Source organism: Pseudopodoces humilis, chromosome 2 (genome assembly GCF_049639895.1).
Source record: "Pseudopodoces humilis isolate 2021_Gansu_Grassland_sample_001 chromosome 2, ASM4963989v1, whole genome shotgun sequence".
Classification (NCBI taxonomy): domain Eukaryota; kingdom Metazoa; phylum Chordata; class Aves; order Passeriformes; family Paridae; genus Pseudopodoces; species Pseudopodoces humilis.
This window is the reverse complement of record NC_142201.1, coordinates 12,744,243-12,768,248: the sequence shown is the minus strand read 5'-3', so window position 1 is coordinate 12,768,248 and position 24,006 is coordinate 12,744,243. Positions and strand designations below refer to the sequence as shown.

The following is a 24,006-nucleotide window of genomic DNA, read 5'->3' as shown; positions in this document are numbered from 1 at the left end:
TTGGAGCCTTACTTTTCATAATTCCCTTTATGGTCTTAGGCAGAGAACTCGAGAATTGTGATCCTATTAACATTTTAAAGAAATAATGAATAAAACCTGCCCTTATTTTTTTCCCCTCTGCAAGACATTTTCTCTGTGTCTTGACTTTGCTTACCTTTTGGTTCATTTAGTAGCATGATCTTTCTTCTCACAGGCTTTGATTTATTTGTATTTTTTCTTTCTTCTTTCCATAGTCTTGCAGGGGATAGGGTCTAATACCTCTACATTGCTTTTTTTTGGGGTTTTTTTTTGTTTGTTTTTTTTTTCTTTTTTTTTTTTTGGTTTTGCGTGAAGTGTCTCTGAAAAGTCTTTAAAGTTAGTTCTGCTTTTACTGTCTGTGGGGGTGATACTGTGTGTTGAACTGCATGATCTCAAAAGGTTCCTTCCATTCTAAATTAATGTGATTCTGTGAAGTCTGGTTATTAAGACCACTTACTTGTCTGTGCTAGAGTTGATAGAAGTTTGTCTTGGCAATCTGGGCAGCTTTTTACCCTATCTTTGACTGGCTCATGTATCCTTCTTTCTACCTCCCCTGCTTATATGTACTCCTCTGACAGATTAACTACTCCATGCTCTTAATATTTCTGCCTGTTCAAGCAGTCAGCTACTGTTTTGTGGTCTCTCTCACAGTTTCATCTTTCTGTATGATACAAACCTATCTGAGGTGGGGTTTTTTTATCCCTTAACAAAAAAGTAAAAGATTGCTGGGGACAAGAACTTCATCTTCCCTGTCACTTAGATCTGCAATTGGAGCTCTTTCTCAATACTTCTATTCAAACTGTCTAAATCTTCAAGATTGCCTCTGTATTAAAATTTCTTAAGATACTTTGTGCAGCTGAAGCTTGTATCCTTGCTCTCATCATCTTCAAAACCTCAGCATTCTCTATCCTTGACAAAAGTAGTCTTGTTCACATCTATTCCAAGCACTCAGAAAATGATTTTTCATAGCCTGTCACTTTGACTCTGTCATCCATCTTACTGCATCTTCACTGATTTATCTTTGATCTAATGCATTAAGAAAGGTGCCTTTATGCCTGATAGATCTCCTGGCAAAGATAAATTATAACTCTTAACCGAGGACTTGTTTGTGCATTGCCAGGCCAAGGAGAAATGCAGATTCCAAAATCTTCTATGCATAAAAACCCGTTTCTGAGACGGTCTCAGCATGGATATTTCTGTTTTCATCAATAGTATGCTGTAGAAAGAGTGTCTTTCATATGATCAAATTCCAAACTGGAGCTTGAAGGGAACCCGGTAAAGCCAGGTTTCTGAGTTGTACTTGGAAGTTTTTTTTTGTACTTGTAATTTGCAAGCTGTTTGTGACATTTGGGTGGCTTGGTACTATGTTATTTTAAAGTTTGACGTAATTTGATTAGCAGTCTGCATAATTTTGTGTTATTGCCACATTCTCTAGGCTCAGAGATGTGCATGTACTGTAAATGTCCACGGTGAAGTAGATTTCCACTAATCCTGCTCTGTATAATCGTTCTGAGTGTCTCCCTTGGTTACAACTGCTGTCTTGGCATCCAGGATTCCTAGGAATGTCATGCATCTTTTGGTGTCCTCATTTGTTAAAAATAGTCACTTGAAAGCAGATCAGCTTCTAGTTGTTGTCTTCAAAATGTATTTCTACAGGTTTTATTGGTAATAGAGTCTTGGTCTCATGATACTGATGTGTAGGGAAAAGGAGTTAATTAATTGTACTGGTCTGGCTGAAGAGTGAAAAACTGTAGATAGCACATGTTAGAGGATTGATTGACAGCATAGGCATTCTGATAATCTTCAGCTTTTACTGACATCTCTCTCCTTTCTCCCTCTCTCCAGGGATTATCAAACTAATACAGGCAGCAATGGAATATCAGAACAGAATTTTGAGACTGGCTGTGTAATGCCATTTTGAATTTTACATACCAGGTGTTACTATAGCAATGGAGGTAGAGACATGAAGAATGATACAGGTGTCTGTTTGTAAAGCTGGTGTTTAAAACAATTTAGAATGTGCTGATACATCGGAAAGATTTGTTTTTCAAGGACCTAACACAGATATGGTTGTGTTTCAATGCAAGAATACATTATAAGCTGCTTCCAGCAAGATTAGAAATGATAAATTTTGAAACTGCATATTGAATTCTTTGCCCTTCTCCCTTAGGTGTGGTATTTTTGTTTGGCAAAGTTTGGATTGAATCTGCAACCACCTATGTCAGCTGCTGTGTGACAGTGAAAAATATTGAGAGAACTGTTTATCTGCTGCCACGTGAAACAGTAAGTGTGACTTTTAAGCACATCAAACATAAGTACCTTTCATTCTGCTTATGGCAGGTTGTGAGTTTAGCAGTGTGTTTATGGAAGCTGTTGGAATCCAATGTTGTCTGATGTAGGTGGTAAAGTTAAAAACAATGTGTACACAATATATCACATGTGAGCTGCAGAGTAGAGCCCTGTGACTTCCTCTGACCCTAACAACTGCAGACAAATTTTTACCCTTAGTCTTGCTGCTCGGCAAATAAAGTGGTCTTGCAGTATTACTAGAAAACTTAGGGGTTTTTTAAACATTCTGTTTGGAGTAATTTTTTCTAAATTAGGGATTTCTTGGCTGATTGCATTCTAGTTTTTCCTAAAAACAGAGATACATGATTCATAATAGCAAAGTAAAATTCACCTTGTTGTCATGTCTGCTGACATTTTTGTTAATTTATAAAACCTCACTTTTGTTTTTGAGGAAATGGACCTATCTACTGGTAAAGAGACGGAGACTCCAGTAACTATAATGAGTGTTTTCAAGGAGTTTAATGACAACATTTCACCAAAGTACAAGATCATGAAGTTCAAATCCAAGGTTTGTTTGCAAGCATCCTATTTGGTCATTTTCTGTTGTTCTGGTTTTTAAGGTGGGAAGGCTGTTGAAACACTGTCCAGGGATGGAGGTTGTGCCAAAATGCAGGTACATAACTCCTGACATGTGTAAATGTACCTGCTCGTAAAAACCATCTAAAATACCTATATTCCTTTAAGAATGGTAAATGTACAACATGGTTGTTCCTCCAGAAGTATACTGGAAATACTCACTCATTAGATTCTTTAAAACTGGGTTGAGTGTCAGGCTGCCTTGCTGAGCTGTTTTTTGAGAATGCAGAACAGATAGAAATTCTGATTCCTAAAGCCTTAGTATCAGCTCGTGCTGTCGGAGTTTGAAAGATGATGTTGTCTGGTGGATAAGTCAATACTCTGGGATTACACTGGCTTTGCATTTGACGAGCTATCTTATTGAACTTTATCTCTTGGCATGTCTCATCCTCACTTTTGCAGATTTATCTTTTTAGAGTGCATGCTGTTTAGAGTGTGGATGGTCATAGTGTGGCTATGCAGGAGGTAACAAGTGAGGACTGTCACTCAGTCTTGAAAGCTGTTCTGTGCTTAGAGTTATGGGCAATAGTCTTACAAGTGTTGTTTTGCTGTGCTCTGTTTGCTCAATGAATCTTTAAAATGACATCAGAAAAACAAAATATTGCTATAATGGAAACTTTGCACATAAATTAATAGAATACTTGTCATGATTCTGCTGGAAAAGATCTGATACTGCTGATAATGTTGCAGATTTGGACTGAATTAGTTTGCTAGTGTCAAAGCTTTATTAGTTTGCTAGTGTCAAAGCTTTGTTATCCATTTACATAGAGCATTTGTGTTTTACAGGGGAGGGCAGAGGTGGGAAGCTTGGGAAGGGAAATGTGGCAAACTTTCAAGTTAGGGGAGAAATCTATTCTGACTGAAGTGCTCAGAAAAGTTTATATTTCTTGAAGTAATGTGTTATTAGTCTGGCAAAGCTGATTTTCATTAGCTTTTCCCATCCTGGCAATCTTGTGATTTCACAGGATTCATTCCTGAATAGTTAATCAGCAAGTGAGATGACAAGTAAAAATGCAGGAAGAATGGAATTTAACAATATGTAAATGAGGGAAAATAAAAACAGTTAGTGTAGTAATTCAGGTTGGAAAGATTCTCAGGAGGTCATCTCATCCAAAGCTAGCTAGAGTCATTCTGAAAGTTTAAGTTGTTAAAGTGAAAATGTGAGCAGTGTTTCTCAAATAGTAAAGTCATGCAAGACATGACATCTTTTCAGCAACTTGTAGCTTAGTGTGTTATTTATAGAGTTCAGGGAAAATGGATGTGACATTAGTACTCTGTAAAAGCTTTTTTTTTTTTTTCTCAAGCTGATTTTCTCTCTTAAAACTCTGATGTAAATTTGGGTTTTTGTGTTTTCTGTTATTTCTCATGTATAGTTGATTATAACATAATTACATGTGGGATCAGGAGTAAATTTAACAATAGATAAAAAACAAGTTGCTGATAGCTCACTGTTCAAAAATCCTTTCAGGAATGAGGGGGAGAGAACTCAAAGAAAAACTACTTTCCCTTAAGAGAGAGGATGAAAACACTTGTAATCTAGAAAGGAAAGAGGGAAAAGTGTCTCCAAAAAGACACAGATCTGCTTACAGAATCTTGGGAAACCTCCATCTTTTCCATGGTGTACCAAGTAAGAACAATGTGAATGAGGTAATAGAATGATGCAGTTGAACGTTCAAAGATGGCTCTTAAAAATCAAGGTAAAACCTGTCAAATTTTTATGGAGCTTACACAGAACTCAGGGCAAAAGACCCAACAGTCTTGTCTGGGTACATGGCTGCAGTACATGTGGGATCCTTGGATGTAATACAAGAGTAGGGAAGTGGGAGCACTAAGACACTGTTGACATTTTCCCTTAAATATTATAGCACTTGGTCACCCTCACGGGGAAAGATTAACTCAAGTGACTACAGGTACGAAAGATGGCAATTAGAAGGAAGAGACAAAAGGAGAATCAGTTGTACCAGAGGTGACTGTGAAAGAGCTTTAATTTTTTTTTTAGCTAGTAAAGTGAAGAATAATGATAAAACCTGTTTGCTCTCTAGAAACATTAAAAGAGGAGCAAGAGAGCTATTTAAAGGACGGTTTTAGCAAAAGAGTGAATTTGTAACTTTTAATTTATGAATAAATTAGGCAGGATAGTTGGTTCAGGGAAGCTCTGAAATAACCTACCAGAATTGTTTCTGAACAGTAATAATTCAAATTATGTTGAATTCTTAAGTAAACTGATTTTTCTTAAAATTATAAAAGCTATCCAAGTTTATTTTGCTTGTGTAATTTTCTGCTAATTTTGATAATTCTGGAAGGATGTAATGAGAACTGGAACTAGTAGGAAGGAATGGCAGTAGTAATATGGAAGGTAGGAGAAAATACAGGAGGGTAGAGCAGGGCTGTTAGTGGGGTCTTTGGAGCATTATTCCAAGATAGTGTTACAGTAACTCAGATATTCCAGATTACAGAAAATTGACTGAACATGTGGCACCAGATCTGGCCAGGTTTACGCCTCTGCAGCAGGGAGGCTTTGTACTCTCTGCAAGATAACTGTAGAAGCAATGGGGTTGTCCCATTTCTGTGCCCTTCTTTTCTTCTGTTCCTCTCTGAGATACCTGAATTTGCCTAGTTATATACCTGAGTCTGTTTTTCACATGGAGTCATCAACCTCCTTTTCATTGTACTCATAGCACCAGAGATTATGTATTCTTATATGGCCCTTGCATCTGTGTGTCCACAGGGGTGTGCAGGGCTCTGGAAATGAAATGGTTTGTGGCACTCACCTAAACGAATGTTCTAGAGAAGTGATCTTTACCCAGTTGTGACTCTAGGTGTAAAGAGCTAATGTGCTGTAGAACATGTCCCCTGCTCTGTGATGTGCAGCGAGTGGTTCAGTGCAGTGTTGTTAAGGGTTGGTGTTTTGAAAGATTTCAAACTAATAGCTTTGTTGCTCAGGTGAGACTTGTGAGCAATGCATTCAGAGTAATATGAAGTCTCAGTGTTTGTATAGTGAAACTGAAAACCAACTCTTCTTCCATCATTAGCTGGAAATCAGGAAGATTGCTGACATCCCTGCCATGGCACCCAGAGCTCTTTAATTCAGAATACCCCTTTTTGTGGTGATGTGGAGACACTGAGACAGGTTGTTCTCTGTGTGTCTTGGCCTTGCCAGCACCCAACTTTGTCCCTTTGAACACACTTAAGCCATATCATTTCCTGCTGCACCTGCTGCTAATTGTAGCTTCAATGGGTTGCACTGCTGCCAAGTTAGCAAGTCTTCACAAATCAATTTGAAAGCAGCCTTATTCCACTTAGGAACTTAGCAGCTAATCACTGCTGCTCATTTCTGCTCTCTGAAGGGCCACTTGAAGGGCAGATTATTCTGCAGCAAGCATTCATTCACTGAGTTATGACCAGACGCTTGTGTAATTGAGCTGAGCTCTGTGGAATAACGCAGATGAAACACTACAGCAGACTATTTTTGTACTAAGTTCATCTTGCGTTTGCAACAAGAACTTGTTGGAAGCCTGAGAGGGTTTTTTTTAATTAAAAAAAGAGGAGGGGGAGCACCAGTGATATGTGCTAAAAGCAGTGCATTGCCATCTATTATGTTACATCTCTGATCTGCTCATGTTAGATGCTGTTTTGGCTCAGCAGCTCAGATCTACATTTTCATGGTAATTTGTAATGCTGATCTGGCTTCATAGTGGTGCTCTTCTATCAAGTTATGTTACACTTCTGTTTCCATGAAACTGTTGATGCCGTAGTAGTTTCTGGATTTATCTGCTTCCTATTTATAGCAGAGGCCCCTCTCCTCTCCTGCCCCAGCTTTGCAGCCTTAGCACTGCAGTAGTACATGAATTAACAAGCTTAACTGCCTCTTGTAGCACCCTAAGGGAACTATTGCTGATGCTATTAATTTAAAGAAAAAAAAAAAACCCTCGGCCATCCAACCCCCAAAACAAATAACTTCAAGTTTGCCTGACTGTGCATCTATTTTGTTAATGTGTAAATTTTATTCCCATTTATGGTGATTTTGCTTATTCTTATTGAACTTCCTCTAGTGGCATAGGATGCTGAGTCTTGTGTATAAAGTGGTGAACATAGTGCATTGTGCAGTGAGAAATGTGATTTTTAGTTTAAGGTCCCTCTTGCAATTCCTGTAGTAATGTGCTAGCGTAGTTCTGACGTAATAGTAGCATGTAAAGTGGTGCAGATGGTTTGTAAAGTACTGCAGGACAGAACATACATATGACACGGTAGAGCATGACATTTCAGCAGGTGCCAGAGCACTGCTGCACAGGGTATTGTAATAATTTGGAAAATGAAGGTAGTTATTCTTAGAAACTGACAACCTGTGTGTTGTAGAAAATCGTTATTGTTCTTGAAAGCAGAAGTGATACTTTCAATAAAGTTGTATTGAACTTCAGACTTTTTTAACTGTCTTAGAGATATATAAACAAGCTTGACTACTTTCTAGTAAAACCTAAGTCAATTAAAGTGAAGAATACAGTAGTGTCACAGAAATGATCTGTAAGCATGTGATAAAAGCTGGCAGATGGTTGGGAAATCATCTCTCTGGGGTTCCTCTCTGAAGTGCTGGTACACAAAAGCCTGCAGTGTAAAGGGAGGAGTTGTGTGCAGTTGCGGGGATACAGTGTGGCTGGGATCATAGACATGTGGTGAGATAGGAGGTGGTCAAGACAGGCTGGGATAGCAAGGGGGGGTTGGTCCTTTTGTGTATCAGAGCAGTGGGAATGCATGGAGCCCTGCCTGAAGGTGGGCAAAGAGCTGGTCAGGGTTATAGGATGGACTAGTGGAAGGGACATCATGGTAGAGAAAGGAAAGCCAAATCCCACCTGGAGCTGGGTCTGGTGAGGGAGACAGACCAGTAGGAAGGGCTGCTATAGGTACAGGCAGACTAGGAGAAAAGTGTTGCTGACAAGGATAGGAGATGTGGTGACAGAGGTCATGGAATAAGCTGTGATACTGCATGTCTTCTTCACTTTGGTCTTTACTGCTTAGTCCAGCTTTTAGCAATCTGATGCCCAAGGGACCAGGAGGAAAGCCTGAAGCAAAGAAGACTTGTCCTCAGAGTAGGAGGATGAGGTTAGGGCACGTTTGAACAAATGTCAGAAGGTGCTTGGCAGTGTTTGGTGTGGATTCACAGAGGAGAAGTGATGCTTCATCAAGCTGGTAGCCTTCTAGGAAGAGATGGACTGGTTTGGTGGACAAGAGGAGAGCAGTGACTGTTGTTTATCTTGACTTTAGTAGGGCTGTCAGTGCTGCCTACCACAGGATCCTCACAGACAAACTGATGAAGTGGGGGCTAGTGAAGTGGGTAGAGGGGTAGACTGAAAACCAGCTGCCCTACTGGGCTCAAAGTGTTATGGTCACTGGCACAAAATCCAGGTGGAGGCGAGTTCCTAGAGGTGCACCCCCAGGGTTAATACTGGATCCAGTCCTGCTGAGCATCCTGGTAATGATTTGGATGGTTGCATAGAGCACACACACAGCAAGTCTGCAGACAGTCCAAAGCCAGGAGAGGCTGATATACCAGATAGAAAGGAAATGTCAAAAGGAATTTCAGCAGGCAATATCTTATGACCTGCAGGAATCCCATCAAATATGAGAAAAAAGAGGAAATTGTCCGGTATGAAGACTGGAATAACCTCAGGCACTAGTAGATGGTGGTGACTGACTGGCTGGAAAGCAGCCTTGGAGGGAAGGACCTGCTCATCTTGGTACACATGAGGCTGGGCAAGAGCCATTCACTGGGAAAAAGACTGCCATGGACATTACGAGCAAGTGTCAAGAGTTGGTCCTTTCCCCTTTGCAGCTGTGGTGAGCACCTGTGGGGTGCTGTGTTCAGCTGAGCTCCTCTGTGTGAGGAATAATGTATGCCACTGGAACAAATCCAGAATAGGACCACAAAGATAATTACAGGGCCTGGAGCATCTGTCATGTGAGGAGAGGCTGAGAAGCCTGGGACTGCTCAGCCTGTAGAAGAGAAGATTCAGGATGAGGGATTGGCAGTGCAAATCTTCTAATCATTTATAAACGTTTGATGAACACGAGTAAAGATGACTCTGGCAGACTTCTTGCTGGTGCCCAATGAATGACAAGAGCAACAGATGTACATTTGAAACACATGAAATTTATCAGAATGTGGACCACTGCTTCACTGTAAGGGAGATCAAGCACTGGCAGAGGTTGCCTAGAGAGGCTGTGTAGTCTCCATCCTTGGAGGCTGGGGATATTCATATCTGGCTGGAGAGAGCCCTGAGCAACCCACTGTGATTGACCCAGCTCTGAGCAGGCAGCTGGACTAGACAATGCCTGGAGACCCCTTTCCATCTCAGCCATTTTGGGATTTTGCGGTTATCTCCAGCCACCAATTCTCATGAGTATGTCTGAAACCTGTGAATTTAGAAAATATTTCTGAGTTTGCCTAACTACCAGGTGGGTTTTTTGGAAGTGGTTAGTATATTTTCAAGTCAATTCTGTAGAAACTCTTCATGCTAAGAAAACATCTAGAGATTAAAAACAGGCACTAAAATATTCTTACTGTCTTCAGCTGGTTATAACGAGTTGCAGAATTAGTAATACATGATCAAGCCCATGATATTTGAAATGCGTGCTTTGCCTGGCCATTTTTTCTTTAGCTTTCTCATTGGACAGAATGAATATTCAATTGGGAGATACTGAAAATGTAATACATTTGTTTTATATAGAAAGTGGAAAAATACTACGCTTTTGAGATTCCGGATGTACCAGCAAAATCTGAGTACCTCGAGGTTAAATATTCAGTGAGTATAATCAACCTGATAAAATACCATAACTAGTTTTTTTATCTAATTAAGTGAGCAGTTTCTGTATTAAAATGGTCACTGAACATTGTGGTCCTGGCTGATGTATCCAGTGTGGATGAAAAACTTAAACTTCAGTGTGTTTTTAAATTACTGTCCTGATTTTTAAGTGGAGCCTACAGTGTGATTGCCTCAGTTGCCATAAGGTATTATGGGTTAGGGCTTTGCTTGTGGGGAATGACAGTGCTTTTGGTACTGTGTAGTTTTGTTAAGATGCTGTATGAAGATGGTGTCAGCCATGAAGACTTCTGTGGGGTGAAATGACTCACTCCTCTCTGTTGCTTGTTAGGCTGAATGCCCTCGGCTTCCCCAAGATCTGAAGGGACAAACATTCTCACATGTCTTTGGAACCAACACCTCTAGCCTGGAACTTCTCTTGATGAATCAGAAGATCAAAGGACCCTGCTGGCTGGAAATAAAAAATCCACGTATGGTGGTTTGCATATGAAATACCTGGTTACTAGGAAACACATATAATTATAGACTGGGGCAGGGAGAGAAAATTTAAATTGTATGGATGCATGATCATTTTGTACATTACCTTGCAACTTATTGGTTTAATTTTCATAATCGGTAGCCTTGCAATTTACTGGTTTAATTTTCATTATCTAGTACAAATTGTAACTTATTTTCCCTTTTTTTGGAGTGACAACTATCCATATAAAGTTGTGCACTGTACAGATGAGATTATAACTTTTTATGCCTGTGAGAGGGGAACTGTGCAGCTGCTGTTTGATGCATACCCTAATGCCATGTATATGGAGCTAAACTTACTTGACTTGAAAATGCCTCATCTTTCTGCTCTTGATAACTTATGTGTTTTTTTTCTGCAAATATATATTTTAAAGAATAAATGGCTGCTAGATGGGTTTCTTTTGTTTGGTGTGGAGCTGTTTTAGTTTTAAGTAATTTCTGCCTCATGAGTGGCATGCAGCACTTAGAGGTGGTCATGCTCCTTTATTTTGGCTTGGTAAGAGCCCCTTATTCAATGTGTGCTGCATATTCCCATGAACATGGGGATGTTGATCACACTGAACAAAAGCTACATCTGTTACTGCAGTCTCCTTGGGGCACTTCCAGTGTAGAGCTGGCTGTATGAATGCTGACACCAGAGGGGTTCTCCTCTTCAGCAGCTCGCTCAGTCACTGACAGAGCTGATACCAGTACGGATGACTATGTAAAGCTTCCTGAAGTATTTTTTGGGTTACACAGGCCTTGATCCAAATGTTCTTTCTTATTCGGTGTTGAAGAGCTCCTGCTGTCTGGGAAGTCAGGGCCCAGGGAGTTAAAAAATTGGGCAGGATTAGTGTGGGCCTTGGACTGTCTCACCAGGGCAAAACATTTAAAGAATGCACTCTGTGCAGTGATGAGAGAAGCCTTGTCTGTGATTCCCAGAAGAATGGAGGTGATTTGTGTTGTTTCCTCAGAGCCTTCAAATCAGTCAGTCAGCTGGTGCAAAGTGGAGGCTGTGGCCATGAAGCCTGGCTTGGTGAATGTGGTTAAAGATCTTGCTCCTCCTCCTCCTCTGGTGGTCATGTCCTTCAGTATGAAGACGGTTCAGAACCCAAAGACTCACCAGAATGAGGTAAGTAATCTGCTCTCATTTTGGTTTGGATTTGTTTTTTGGCATATACTAAAAATTTCCTCAGACTTGGAAGAGTCTCATAAAACATGTTTAAATATATTTAATGTTGAAAACTTTCTCTGCTTTATGTTCTTCAAAGAAATTTTTACTGTGGTCTCACTCTGGGCTAGAGGACCTGCTTGGTGAGAATATTTACTGTGACAGTGGATCCTATGTATGTTTTCAAGCCTTCTATTTTGTCTGTTGTGCCTCATAGTTATAAATGAGACTGTCTCAACACACCTGTTAATTAATTTGTTTGAATTAATTAATTTAGCTAAAGGTAAGCATGGGTTATAGGTAAAATGACCAAGCTTTTCTGCTAATAAAACTAATTATAAAATGAGAATTTGGTCCTGCTATTCTGCTATAAGATCTTTCCTCAAAAAGGAGGAGAGATTTAGGCAGCCACTCAGTTGTGGACTGCAGACCACAATATGTACTTAGGCACTTTTTTTTTTTTTTTTTAACATAGCTCTCATTAATGTTGGAAGAGATTTAGTATTCACTAATAGGATAGGATAGTAGTTTCTGGCTAATTGAATTGAAAACTTGGTTGGCAAATATTTCAAGCAGAATTATCCCTCGTGATGAATTAAAATTTTTTTTGGTGGAAGTATGGAAAATATGTGTTTTTTGGCCAAAGTAACAGGACATACACAAGATACCAACCAGGACTCTGCTTGCCAAGATGCTTTAAAGCCTTTCTGCTTTGTCTTCTGTTGGGTTTTTCTGATCAGTGTCTGGGGAGCCAGGCCATCCTGCCAGCAAAGCAGTCAAAATCATCATTAAAGCTACTGGCTTCCAAACACTAAACCTCTTGGCTTCTTGACAGTGTTGACTGCTTGCTTAGGGACAGCCCTTCTGAGGCCAGGCTTCTCTGCCCTGCTCACATCTCCCCTGCACTCCATGGGGAATCCTTTATGTTGTCTCTGGTTGGATTCAGAACAAAAACTGATAAAAGCAGAAGTTTTCCAAAGTGAATTATTATTTCTCTCAAATTTATAATCATTTAGGAGCAAGTACTATTTTATTTTCATTGAGCTCAATTGATTACTTTCTTCCTTTTCAACTATTTGTAGCTGGAATAAATTCAAGAAAGATGTGTTGGAGAAACAAGAGAATAGAAATGAGAAGCTCTTAATAAAAAGGATGGAAGAAATGAGTATGGGTAGTAGTCATGCTTATTTGTGCTTATGAAGTTATGTGTTCTATATCCCCTTGGTATAGGTTGTGGCTCTTGCAGCTCTAGTTCATCAGAAATTTCCTTTGGATAAGGCTCCACCTCAGCCTCCTTTTCAAACACACTTCTGTGGTATGTACTTGGAACAGTTTGAGTAGAAAAATAATAAATTCTGTATTTTTTTTCTTTTTTTGTTCTGTTTTGATTTTTTTGGCTGTGGGGGGAGGTTTATATTCATCAATTTTTTAAAATTTTTGTTTCTTTCTGTCAGTACAGCAAAAGTGGCCAAAAATATACAACTGACAAAATTTCATCTCCCAGACCGGCTTTTCTCCCCATTTTTGACTTCACTGGTTACTGACTTTATATCAAAGACTTAATTTAAAAAAAAAATCTTAAATTGAGATGATGCCAAGTTACCCTGCTCTGTGCAGTTTCCCATAATTTTTATTGTTTTTACTTCATCTTTCTCTGCCCATTAATTTAGACCATTTGTTTGCTGTCACTTTAATTATTTTTCTGTTCAGCTCTTGTGAACAGAATTACTTATAAACAAGTTTTCTTCAGGAATAACAATCTTGCTGCAGTGTCATTGCAGTAATATCAGCTAAACCTTGAGATTCAAATCCTGACTGGAAGTGATGAGGTGTTGAATGCTTGTGAGAGGAAGTTCTTCAGGAGCTGTGGCCCATAGTTTTAGTGTCCAATGATAACCACCAATATGACTGATTCAGACTGATTAATGTTTAAGTAATTACTTGGTTATCTTAAAGATAATATTCACTAAAAGCTGGTGTTTCAGAATTAGAGACGAGTTTTCTCAGCTCACTTTGTTGTGAATGGGTGCTTATGGGGAGGGTACAATTAGGAGCTTGTCTCTAAGTACAAATATCACTTTTTGCAGCCATTTCCAAACCGAGTGATTGCATTTTTCCTTATGACTTCAAAGAAGCTGTTAAAAAGAAGGTAATTTCATTTTGTTACCCTTCTGATTGCAGTACCTTATAGAATATGAACTTCATGGTGGTTTTGGTAAGTGGTGAAGAGAAATAGTCGAAGGAATGGAATGATTATTTAGTTAGTTTTCCACTCTGCAAATTTAAATCCAGGTATTTATTCTGTGTTGCTTGTAAAAAAGTGTTGTGTGCTCTGTGTGATTCAGTACTGCTGCTAATTGTGCTTTTCAAATAGACGGGGTGTTAGACAGGAGAGTTGGAAAGAATTTGCAAAGAGGCTAAAATCATGGTTAATATTCAGTATACCTGACTCTGCACTCATAGTAAACTGGGAGAATTTGTTCTTTTCTTGCAGAGTAAAGTCTGTCAAAATTTAGAACATGTCTTTTCTAAAGGGTGGTGGGAGAGCTGACAGAATAATAAAGTAACCAATTCTTGTTTTTCCTCTATTTCTGTGTGATCTTAAAGTCTGTGAGTGAAGGATGCATATGGAGCATTTTCCTAGTGTGCTTGATTCTTACGAGGCTCTTAAAATATCACTAGACACCTGCATTCAAAAGCAGAATGGGAAAAAGCCTCTGAGAAGAGCTTTCCAATGTCTATGGGAGTGAGAAAAAAAATCCTTGCATTACAGAACGAAAAGCAGAACTCTGTGGTGCTTTGTTATTGTCTTATAACTAGCAGGGGAGAGGAGATGCTTCCATTTTAAACTTATTGGGTCATTGAAATCAGGTGCCTCTCTTGCTCCTTTTAGAATGCTAAAATAGAAATTGCTGCAACAGAGAGAACACTGCTGGGATTTTTCCTTGCGAAGATTCACAAAATTGACCCAGACGTTGTTGTGGTGAGTAGTTCTGAGACTTTGAGAGTTAAATTAAAGCATATTGTCAGTTGGTCAGCTTTCTTCTTTTTCTTTTGTCCCCTTATAGGCTTTTTAATGCTTGTCTTAGACTGCCTTATGAATTGAGTTTGCTTATGAGACAGCAGGTATATTTTGATACAAAGATGATAGAGAATTTTCCCTGACAGCATTTTATACATACTATTATTTCCCATAATAGCTAAAATAGGCAGTATTTTCACAATACCTGAAACAAGTTTGTTTTTTTTTTCTTTACTCAAAAAGACAAAACACAACAAAAACCCTGATGATTTTCTAGAAAAATAGGAACTCTTGGTGTACTTAAGATTCTGTTGCACTTCAGATGCTCATATAATTTGTGTTTATGCTGTAAATCAAAATACCCATCTATACAAATCCACAAGATCTGAGCAAAATTTTGCAATAAGCATTCTTATGTTTTCTACTGTTTCAGTAGTTGAGGGTTTATTGTAATTACTCATTTTATTTTTTTTTATGTTTAATTAATGTGCCGTTCTGACTTTCACGTAATAAGATTCTGAAGACAATTTCAAGTTGGATGTAAGTCTGCAGTTGTTTATATACAACTTGTTAGGTTGTATGTATTTACCTAATGTCTATAAGTAGATACAAATAATTAAGTGATGGGAAATGAGCAGTCAATGCCTGATGTTTTCAGCTCAGTGCAGCTGGTATCCAGTGTTTGCCCTATGACCTCAGCTGCCTGGTGGCTCTGGCAAGGAATCAGAAGAAGCACTGCAGCCAGTGGCTTAAAACTGAAGATGCCAAGAGCAGGGGTGTGAGAGCTCCTATCCTGAAAACTGCAGAGCTGTGTTAGTGCAGTTCAGTTTGCACCTGGTTTAAGTAGTGCTGTTGAAGTGCTGCTCCCATTTTAAGGAGCTGCAGTCTTGCACAGTCTTGCACTGCACAGAGGTACCTGCTGGAGTGGACCTGCAGTTCCTGGTGACTGGCTCATGTTCCTCAGGGTTGCCTTTTGCTTTCAGCTAAGGGTACAGACCAGTGCCATCAATGTACTTAGCACTGTTTAAAATATTGCTGGAGTGCTTTGATATGTAAATATTGCTTGCAAGGTTAAGATTTAACAGCTGTTCCTGTTGAAGTATCAAAGGAAAAAAATTACAGTATTTTGATGCCACTATTGTGACTTTCACAGATGGAGAGAAAAGGAATTACTCTTAGCTTAAGTTTATATGCTCTATGAAGAATGTCGTGGATTTTTCTGGAAAGCTTTAAATCCTAAGCTCTGGTATCAAAGGATGAAGCTGTATTGTGTGTGCTATGAGCCAGTTATAGAGCTGATTTTGGTATTCTACTGAACAGCATTGTTAGTGTTAAGACTAATGAGTACTGTTGATGAACGTTCTCTTAGAAAGTGCTTTCTACAAGGGAGATAATGCCATCAATTAGTTGGAAAAAATCACAAAGGGCAAAGGAATACTGAGTGTGTGAAAGTAAGTCTTTCAATTTGCATTTATTGTAACCTTTTTTGTTATTTTTTCTGCTTCAAGGGTCATAATATTTATGGATTTGATCTGGAAGTGCTGCTTCAAAGAATTAATTTGTGCAAAGTCCCTCACTGGTCCAAGATAGGTCGACTGAGGAGATCTAATATGCCAAAGCTTGGGGTAATAAGATTGCTTAAGTCTTTTAAGCCCCTTTATGTTGCATTTGATTAAAAACAAATTAGTTTTTCCTAGGAATTGTAAATGTGACATTGATGTATTTTGACTGCTGGTCATGCTGAATTTCGTGGGTCCCAGATCAGAAATTATGAGTGTTTGTATGACTTTTATTACAGTAATAGGATAAACTGATTTTCAAGTTAGGCTAATTTAGTTTACTTATCTCAACTAGATGATAGTAATGACAGATTAATTGCAATAGTCTTTACTGTAACTGTCTTTGTCTGCTATAACGGTAAAATGAGAAAAAGCAATTTGGATTGATGGGTGAATCATCCCATAGAGAGCTGCTAAGGTAAAAATTCTGTAGTTCTTATTATATATTCGTTCAGAGGACAATGTGTGAAGCTCGGAGTATTGAAGTGCTGAACATGGCTGTGTTCTTTGCCTGTTCCTGTCCTTCCTGAGGCCAAGTTGGGTAGTTCTGTGTGGTTCTGCAACTTTTTCATCCTGCTGTTATTACAAAAAGTATCCTTGGATGAAAGACAAAGTCCACACCCAGGTTCTTTTTGGGGCTAGTCTAATGACTGAAAAAACAAAAAAAAAGCACGATAGTTTAAGAGTTAAGATATAACTAGTAGTGAAAGTTAACTATTTCTTAATACCTACATAAAGTGAAAGATACCATGGGCTCCTTTAGAGCATAATTGTATTAGTATTAGTGGTATTTAATAGAGTATTTGAATACTTAGTGACCTACTGACTTGACTGAGTCCTATAAACATATATTGAGGTAGATGTTTTTTGTTAATGTTTGTATGTTTAATTTTATTTGGGTTTTCTCTCCTTATGTAATATGATGAAGGGCCGAGGAGGGTTTGGTGAAAGGAATGCTGCCTGTGGTCGAATGATTTGTGATGTAGAAATTTCTGCTAAAGAACTAATTCGTTGCAAAAGTTACCATTTGTCTGAACTAGTCCACCAGATTTTGAAGACAGAGAAGGTAACAATTCTACCAGAGGAAGTTCGAAATATGTACAGGTATGTTGCTGATCAGGAGTTTTAATCCTCCTCTGGAGACCAGAGGAGCTGGTTCCCTGACATAGTTTTACTTTTGCTTGCTTGATTTGTCATGGGGATGCTGACTTGGCATACTGGGATTTGAAAAGTACTGTCTTAACATTATAAAATAATGTTTCAAGCTACCTGTGGTGGCTACTGGTGGCTCATGTATGAAGCAAATGGATTTGTGGGAGCATTGGTGTAGACACAGTAACAGGAGATGCAAGCCTGAGTTTTGGGGTGGTTTTTTAATTACAAGAGCTTTCTATAAAGCTCATCAGTTGTTCATTGCAGATATCATGTGTTCTGTACAGCACATGGGTCTAAACTCTACAGACTACAAAGTAGGTTGATTTTACTTTGCTAGGCCATGCTCCTTCTTTCCCCAGTGAGTCTCCTCGCTTACTGTTCATGCTGGAAAACACCTGGATGGATGCCAAGTTCATTCTCCAGATCATGTGTGAGCTGAATGTTCTGCCCCTGGCTCTTCAGATAACAAACATCTCTGGGAATGTCATGGTACGTTTTTATTACTTTCCACCATTCTCCACTGCCTCCCCCAAACAGTTCCATGTTTTCTGTGTTTGATTTATCTGGGTTTAATTTCTAAACACTAATTTGAAATGCACTATGCTGTAAATTTTTTGCTGTGATGAGTAGGAGAGTTCAATGTTCTAATCAAGTAATAATGTAAAACTTCCTTAAAAATACCACATTTCAGTTTTACACGTGATGATACAGAATAATACTAATACTAGGTGAATTTTAATAATTGGAGAACATTGCTTAGTCTGTTTTGCTGTCAGTGTTTTCTGTGCTTTTCTTTGAGTTCTCTTTTCACCCCCTCTTTAGTCGAGGACAATGATGGGCGGACGATCTGAACGTAACGAGTTCCTGCTGCTTCATGCCTTTCATGAGAAGGATTACATAGTGCCAGACAAACAAGTTTTCAAAAAGCCTCCACAGAAGCTGGTGGGTCCAGTTTTTCTCTTCCCAAGCATTTTTATTTAAAAAAAAGGAAAAAACATTCTTCCATCTTTTGCATGTTATTATTCTGTGGAAACACAAAGAACCCCAAAGATAACTCAGATATAACTTAATGGTACAGCATATGCTTAATTAAAACATTGGTTTTTTTGTGTGGAATCGATAATGAGAGTGGGACAGTGTAACAGCTTTTCTATTGCATCACAGACCTATAAAAACTTGCTTGTTCTGTTAGTTTAAAATAAAAATAAGCTAAGTACTTGTCTGTGTGGAGAAACAGTAAAGACGACGATCTATGTTATTTAATATCTGCATTTACTTATTTTGATGAACAATATTTCAAGAAAAATGTGTTATATGGATTAAATATCCAAAGGTATTAGAAGAAAATTTCTTTGTGTAATACCAGTGTAAATAATAATTAGAGAAATATCCAGATGTTTTTTAGTGAACAAATTAAAATTGGAGAAAGTATTTGTATTTCACTATATTTTGCTCTTTGGTTTTAAATAAGTTCAACAGCAAACTTGAAAGCAGTAATTTCTGTTGATTGTATTGTTGCATCAAAGTAATATTGGAATTCTAAATGATTCAGAATAGAATTAACAATTGGGAGAAGAATTCTTAGTATAACATCACAAATAGCAGAATATTCTTTAGGTCAGTAGTAATGTTTTTGTTTTATTCAAGCCCAGCCATTCTGTTTGCAAAATCCACATTTTAATTGTGCAGTCATACCACTTCTAGGTCATGACTGGATTTTTTTCATAATGTGAACTTTTACAGCCAGTTGGAAAAGGCATTCTGGTGCCATGTTGAATGATGACAATACTTTAATGTCTTTGTAATCTCTTGTTAGCAGTTTTTTCATATCATAGTTGGTTTGAATTCTGTTTTGACACGTAGAGAGCTTTAGTAAAGATCATGATGAAAATACTGTGTTTTGCATGTATTTTAAAAGGAATTCTGCACTGGCTCCCAAATTTGTATTTGACTTGCCAAAAATAACTCCTCTAACATTACAGAAATCTTAGAGACTAGATAATGACTTTCTTAAATGCCAAATGTAGGTGGATGAAGATGAAGATTTTGAAGATCAGAATAAATCAAAGATAGGGAAAAAGAAAGCAGCATATGCTGGGGGCTTAGTCTTGGATCCCAAAGTTGGTAAGATGTGGCAATTTTCTTTCTTCAATGAAGTTAGAGACAGGTGGGTCTATATTAATACAGAGAAATTGCAGTGGGAAGTTTGTGTTTGTGTGAGATTGGTGTTGTGGTTGTGAGGGGAATCTTGTTGCATATAACAAAATATCCAACAGTGATTGTGGAATTGCTTCTTTTGAGGAGTTAGGACTGTATATTTATGTGTAATTTTCTAATGGACACGTAAGTTTTCTTTCAGTTTCTCCTCTATGTGGAGAAAACTGTACAAGTGTCCTATAGTAACACAGAAGGTATCTGTTCAACTCTGATGAGTTAATGGGGTTGGATCGTTCCACTTCTGACAGCTTTTTGTAAAGGGCAGTGGTGCATCTCAACAGCTGCTTGAAGAGATTGAGATTCTGGAAATGTGGTACAGTGTGTTACTGTCACTTAAATATTAATTGTGGAGTTGTATGAAGTCCTTTGGGAGACTTGAGTAATTATGACTTTTGTTTTAAACTCTGTTTTAGGTTTTTATGACAAGTTTATTTTGCTTCTCGACTTCAACAGCTTATACCCATCGATTATTCAGGAGTTCAACATCTGCTTTACCACTGTGCAGCGACTGTCATCAGAAGCACAGAAAAGGGCAGAGGTTTGCATGCTTTAACTTGTGGCTTAAATTACACTGTCTTAACTTCAGAGTGTTTTCTAGCAATCAGTTCCTTAAGAAACTGTTCTTTTTCACTGTTTTTTTTTTTTTTGGTCCCCTTTCACCCATAAATAGTGATTCTTGTTTAAAGATACATCATATTAATTTGTGGGTTGGGACTTTTTTGAATATTTTGTGTCTGTCACCTTCCTTTCTGCAATACTCTTACAGAATCTTGGTAAGTTGTCTCCCATCTAATCTTGGTATCCTCATGAAACAAGATTTTTACTGAGGCTCTGTGACCCTTTTCAGCCACATGTCTTCCCTAGCAATTTCTGAGCCCCTTTACTAGTTTCATCTTAGCTTGTTAGAGGCTTCCTGAAGTTAAGTTGCTACAGAATTCATGCAACTATACCTGATGGAGGCAGGCAAAAGTCTCATGCTTTCTACAGGAAAGAATATGATTATGATCTCAAGCCTTATTAGACATCAGGAAGTTATGTGTGTGACTTGGGAGGGTGATGTTGTGACTGTGTGAGCTGTGGCACCAGCTTCACAAAAACTCATACTGTTCAAACTATATTAAACACAACTGAAAAACCTGAAGGTACAGTTGGACGTGCTGTTTTATAAGCAGCTGTGTTGGCTCTGGCTTATCCATGACTGGAGAATCTCACTTCCTCAGCTATGCTGAAAACACTTGTTAGTGGAGCTGTGCTGTAAACTGAAGCATTGAGCTGGTCAGGTCTAAAGGTTAATAAACCAGAGGCTTTTATTCTTAACTGGCATCAGCTCACAGGTTGAAATTAGTTGGTCCTGTAGCAACTGAAATATGAACAAAGTAGCAGAAATGAGGAGACAAGTATGTGAAGCTGTCAGTAAGTTCCTTCAAGCAGTCTTTGGATTTTCCCTGCTTTCTGAAGTGTGCTTCAATCTGAAGCAGCTAATTTTGATTTCTCTTGCTGTATGATGTTTAATCAGGCTTTGGTGTAATTTCTTGTTACAGTTCTCCTCAGACTGCGTTACTAAGCTTTCCAACCTCACCGTGTCTGTATTGCTCTTCCTTTGTACACATCTGTCACTTTCCTTGTGCTTGAAATACCTTTCCATTTTTGCTGATCAACCATTTCTTCAGTCATGCTGAGAAGGTGTCCTTTCTGCTATTTTGCTATAATCAAGAGTTGCTTGGGGTGAAGTTTTTGTTCCACTGCTGTGCTCCCTTTCACTTTTGTCACTTGTATCATTCAAAGTATCAGTTCCACAGAGCACATGCTCCTTTTGACAGGTCTGAGCACCAAAAGTATGTGATGATAAAAAAGGGGTGGATTTTTCAGCACAGAAAGAATTGCTGTGTGTGTACTTTTTTTAATTTTTTATGAGTTATCTATATATACCTAAGAGTGAGAATGTGTGTTATTTATCTATGTATGTATGTACCTAAATATATAACACACAGACTGATAAAAAAAAAAGACCCTCTTGCTACTGGTCCATGCCTTCCTTGTGTTTCTCCAACAGTGAAACAGTCTTAGGTCCTGTCTCCCACCAGGGGCAAAGTAATACAGTTAAACACTGCAAAAAAAACCTCTCATGCTTGTTCCAAACTGCTTTGTGTGCTCTACAGGCATTAGCACAACCTGTATGGTTTTGGTTTTTCCCCCCCCATGCTTTCCACTTAATGCATTAAAATCTAATCTTCAAGCAATAAAATGATAAGCAGCGATGATCACTTCACAGGTTGAAGAAGAGGAAGAAATTCCAGAGCTTCCAGACCCATCTCTGGAAATGGGAATTTTGCCTAAAGAAATCAGGAAGCTGGTGGAGAGAAGACGCCAAGTTAAGCAGTTAATGAAACAGCCAGATTTAAATCCTGACCTCTATTTACAGGTGTGTTTTATAGAACTCCGTTGATTTTTCCCCCTTTCCCCTTAAGTGCCCTGATCAGCCTTGTAGAATAGGGATGATTAGTAGTGAGCAGTGATTGTAATGTGCTTTATTTGTAGCCCATCACTGCTGCAGACTGTATAAAAAAGCTGTGAATGTAATTGTGAGCATTAAGTTCTGTTCCCTGATGGCTGTGGTTGGATCATTTTTCTGGTTGTGTTTCTTTTCAGTATGATATCAGACAGAAAGCTTTGAAACTCACTGCTAACAGCATGTATGGCTGCCTGGGATTTTCCTACAGCAGATTCTATGCCAAGCCTTTGGCTGCTTTGGTGACACATAAAGGGAGAGAGGTAAGTCTTTATACAGGGTATACACACATGTAAAAAGGCTGAATTTAAGCCACCTGCTTTTTTTTCAGTGAATACAAGAATGGTTTTGTTCTTGAACCTACTTTTGGTTTCAGAACTCTTTAGTTTATCTTTCTTGTATTGTGAAACTGTTAGGTTTGAATGGGCCAGATTGTGGTGACAGCAACAACAACAACAAAAAATCAAGGCTGCTTTCACATTTTCCATGAATTTCCAGTTCTGCTTGGTGGGTTTGTCTTTATTTTGGTGGTATACTTCAGCTCTGGGTGAGCTTGCTTGTAGCCAGACTGTCCTGTGGCTTGATATGACTTCCTAAAACCCTGAAGTTTGTGATAGGGCTAATTAATCATGGAGGCAATGGATTATATATCAGGGCTTATTTTTGGAAACTGTTTGTTCCTTAAAATAAGGTTTCTCATTAGCCTCAAATTTTATTTTAGGAGTTGCACTACATAGGCAAAACTACTCCTGCTATTGATTAGGATGTTAGCTCAGTACAGACCACGTCGGTTTTGTCCCTGTGGGAAAAATAATCTTTAATGATCCAAAACATACCACTGGTATATATTTATTGTCTTAAAACATAATGATGTTTGATATTAGTTCTTTATAAAAGAGAATACCAAGCAGGAGTCTGCAGAGGTGCCAGGAACAGTTGTGTCAGGATGGCTGGTCAGCCTTTTGGTTGATCAGGGAGAGGGATGAGGTCACATCCCTGTTAACTGGATCATCCTCCCTGTCATGTGAGGGGACACCCACTTCACAATTCCCATCTCAATTGCATGGGGGTGTTTTATTTCTGGCAACACATCCTTGTTTTTAATTATCTTCCTATCTAAACAGCTCTTTAGAGAGAAACCCACATTTGCCGTCTTCCCAATTTATGTAAGCAGTTGTGTTTAACCTTACACATCTGTTTAACTCAGAAATAATTTCCCAGTTTGGTAACTGCAAATGGGCCATGGAGCCATGTGAATCCAGAAGTTAGTATTTCCTTTAACAAGGTATTGTGTTTGTTGATGTAAGATTCAAGCTCATGTTGTCTATGAGGTTGGTATGCAAAGCAGATGATTATCATAGCTTTATATTTTCTAGTGGTATTTTAAAAGTAATGAACTTTTTTTTTTTTTAACAATCTCCATATGTCATATGGACCACCTGCCACAAACCTGGTATTCTGTGGATACTTAAGCTTTTGGCCTCTGTTAAGATTGGGAAATACTTTTTGTTTGCACATAGAGTTTATTCTCATTTGTCTGTAATGTATCAGTTATGAGATAACTATGTGTAATTCTGGTGTTTCTGCTTTATGTTCTAGAGAGATGGTGAAATGGGGACATCCTAATAGGTGCTACAGAATGTGCTAGGGAGTTAAGAGATGGTTTCTCTTACATAGTTGATCTTTGGTTGGGCAGGATTTCTTACCTCTTAAATTCTGGTGGTGCTGGACCTGTGCTGGCTTCTGCTGAACCTTTGCACACATTTGAGTTTTTGCCACAGAAGATGACACAAAGATGCCTTAGTTTTCGGTTGTTGTTGGGTTTGTTTTTTTGTTTTTTTTTTTAAATTGAAATATCTCATCTTTAAAGTTAAAATTAAATTTAATTAAAAATTAAATTTAAATTTTTATATTAGTCTTTCTATTCATAGGTTTCTTCTCACCTCTCAGTTCTAATATAAAAGAAGTGAATGTTAAGTATCTGGAGGTTTAGGTTCTCTATGGGAAAAGGTTAATTCAAAAGTAACTATTATGGAAAATTTATGGTCTAAATTTAAATGGCCTTTTCTGATGATCAGCAATTAATGCCTTTTTGTTTTTTTTACTGTTGTCAAGGGCAC

The 24,006-nt window shown here is 38.3% G+C and overlaps 1 protein-coding gene and 1 non-coding gene across 3 annotated transcripts in view; both read left to right on the top strand.

Annotated features, from left to right (window-relative positions):
- The window catches only part of POLA1 (DNA polymerase alpha 1, catalytic subunit), a 185,232-nt gene that overhangs the window by 9,142 nt on the left and 152,084 nt on the right, over positions 1-24,006 (top strand). For both annotated transcript variants that reach the window (XM_088051878.1, XM_088051877.1), the window contains exons 11-26: positions 2,189-2,301; positions 2,759-2,875; positions 9,666-9,740; positions 10,090-10,228; positions 11,228-11,385; positions 12,655-12,739; positions 13,512-13,573; positions 14,318-14,407; positions 15,955-16,071; positions 16,934-17,109; positions 17,520-17,649; positions 17,983-18,102; positions 19,188-19,284; positions 19,791-19,915; positions 21,650-21,799; positions 22,027-22,149. In XM_088051878.1, coding sequence (XP_087908004.1) covers positions 2,189-2,301; positions 2,759-2,875; positions 9,666-9,740; positions 10,090-10,228; positions 11,228-11,385; positions 12,655-12,739; positions 13,512-13,573; positions 14,318-14,407; positions 15,955-16,071; positions 16,934-17,109; positions 17,520-17,649; positions 17,983-18,102; positions 19,188-19,284; positions 19,791-19,915; positions 21,650-21,799; positions 22,027-22,149 — 1,877 coding nt within the window. The remainder of the gene's footprint in view (positions 1-2,188; positions 2,302-2,758; positions 2,876-9,665; positions 9,741-10,089; positions 10,229-11,227; positions 11,386-12,654; positions 12,740-13,511; positions 13,574-14,317; positions 14,408-15,954; positions 16,072-16,933; positions 17,110-17,519; positions 17,650-17,982; positions 18,103-19,187; positions 19,285-19,790; positions 19,916-21,649; positions 21,800-22,026; positions 22,150-24,006) is intronic.
- Positions 19,497-19,627, top strand: LOC148184788 (small Cajal body-specific RNA 24). The gene has a single exon (XR_015772074.1).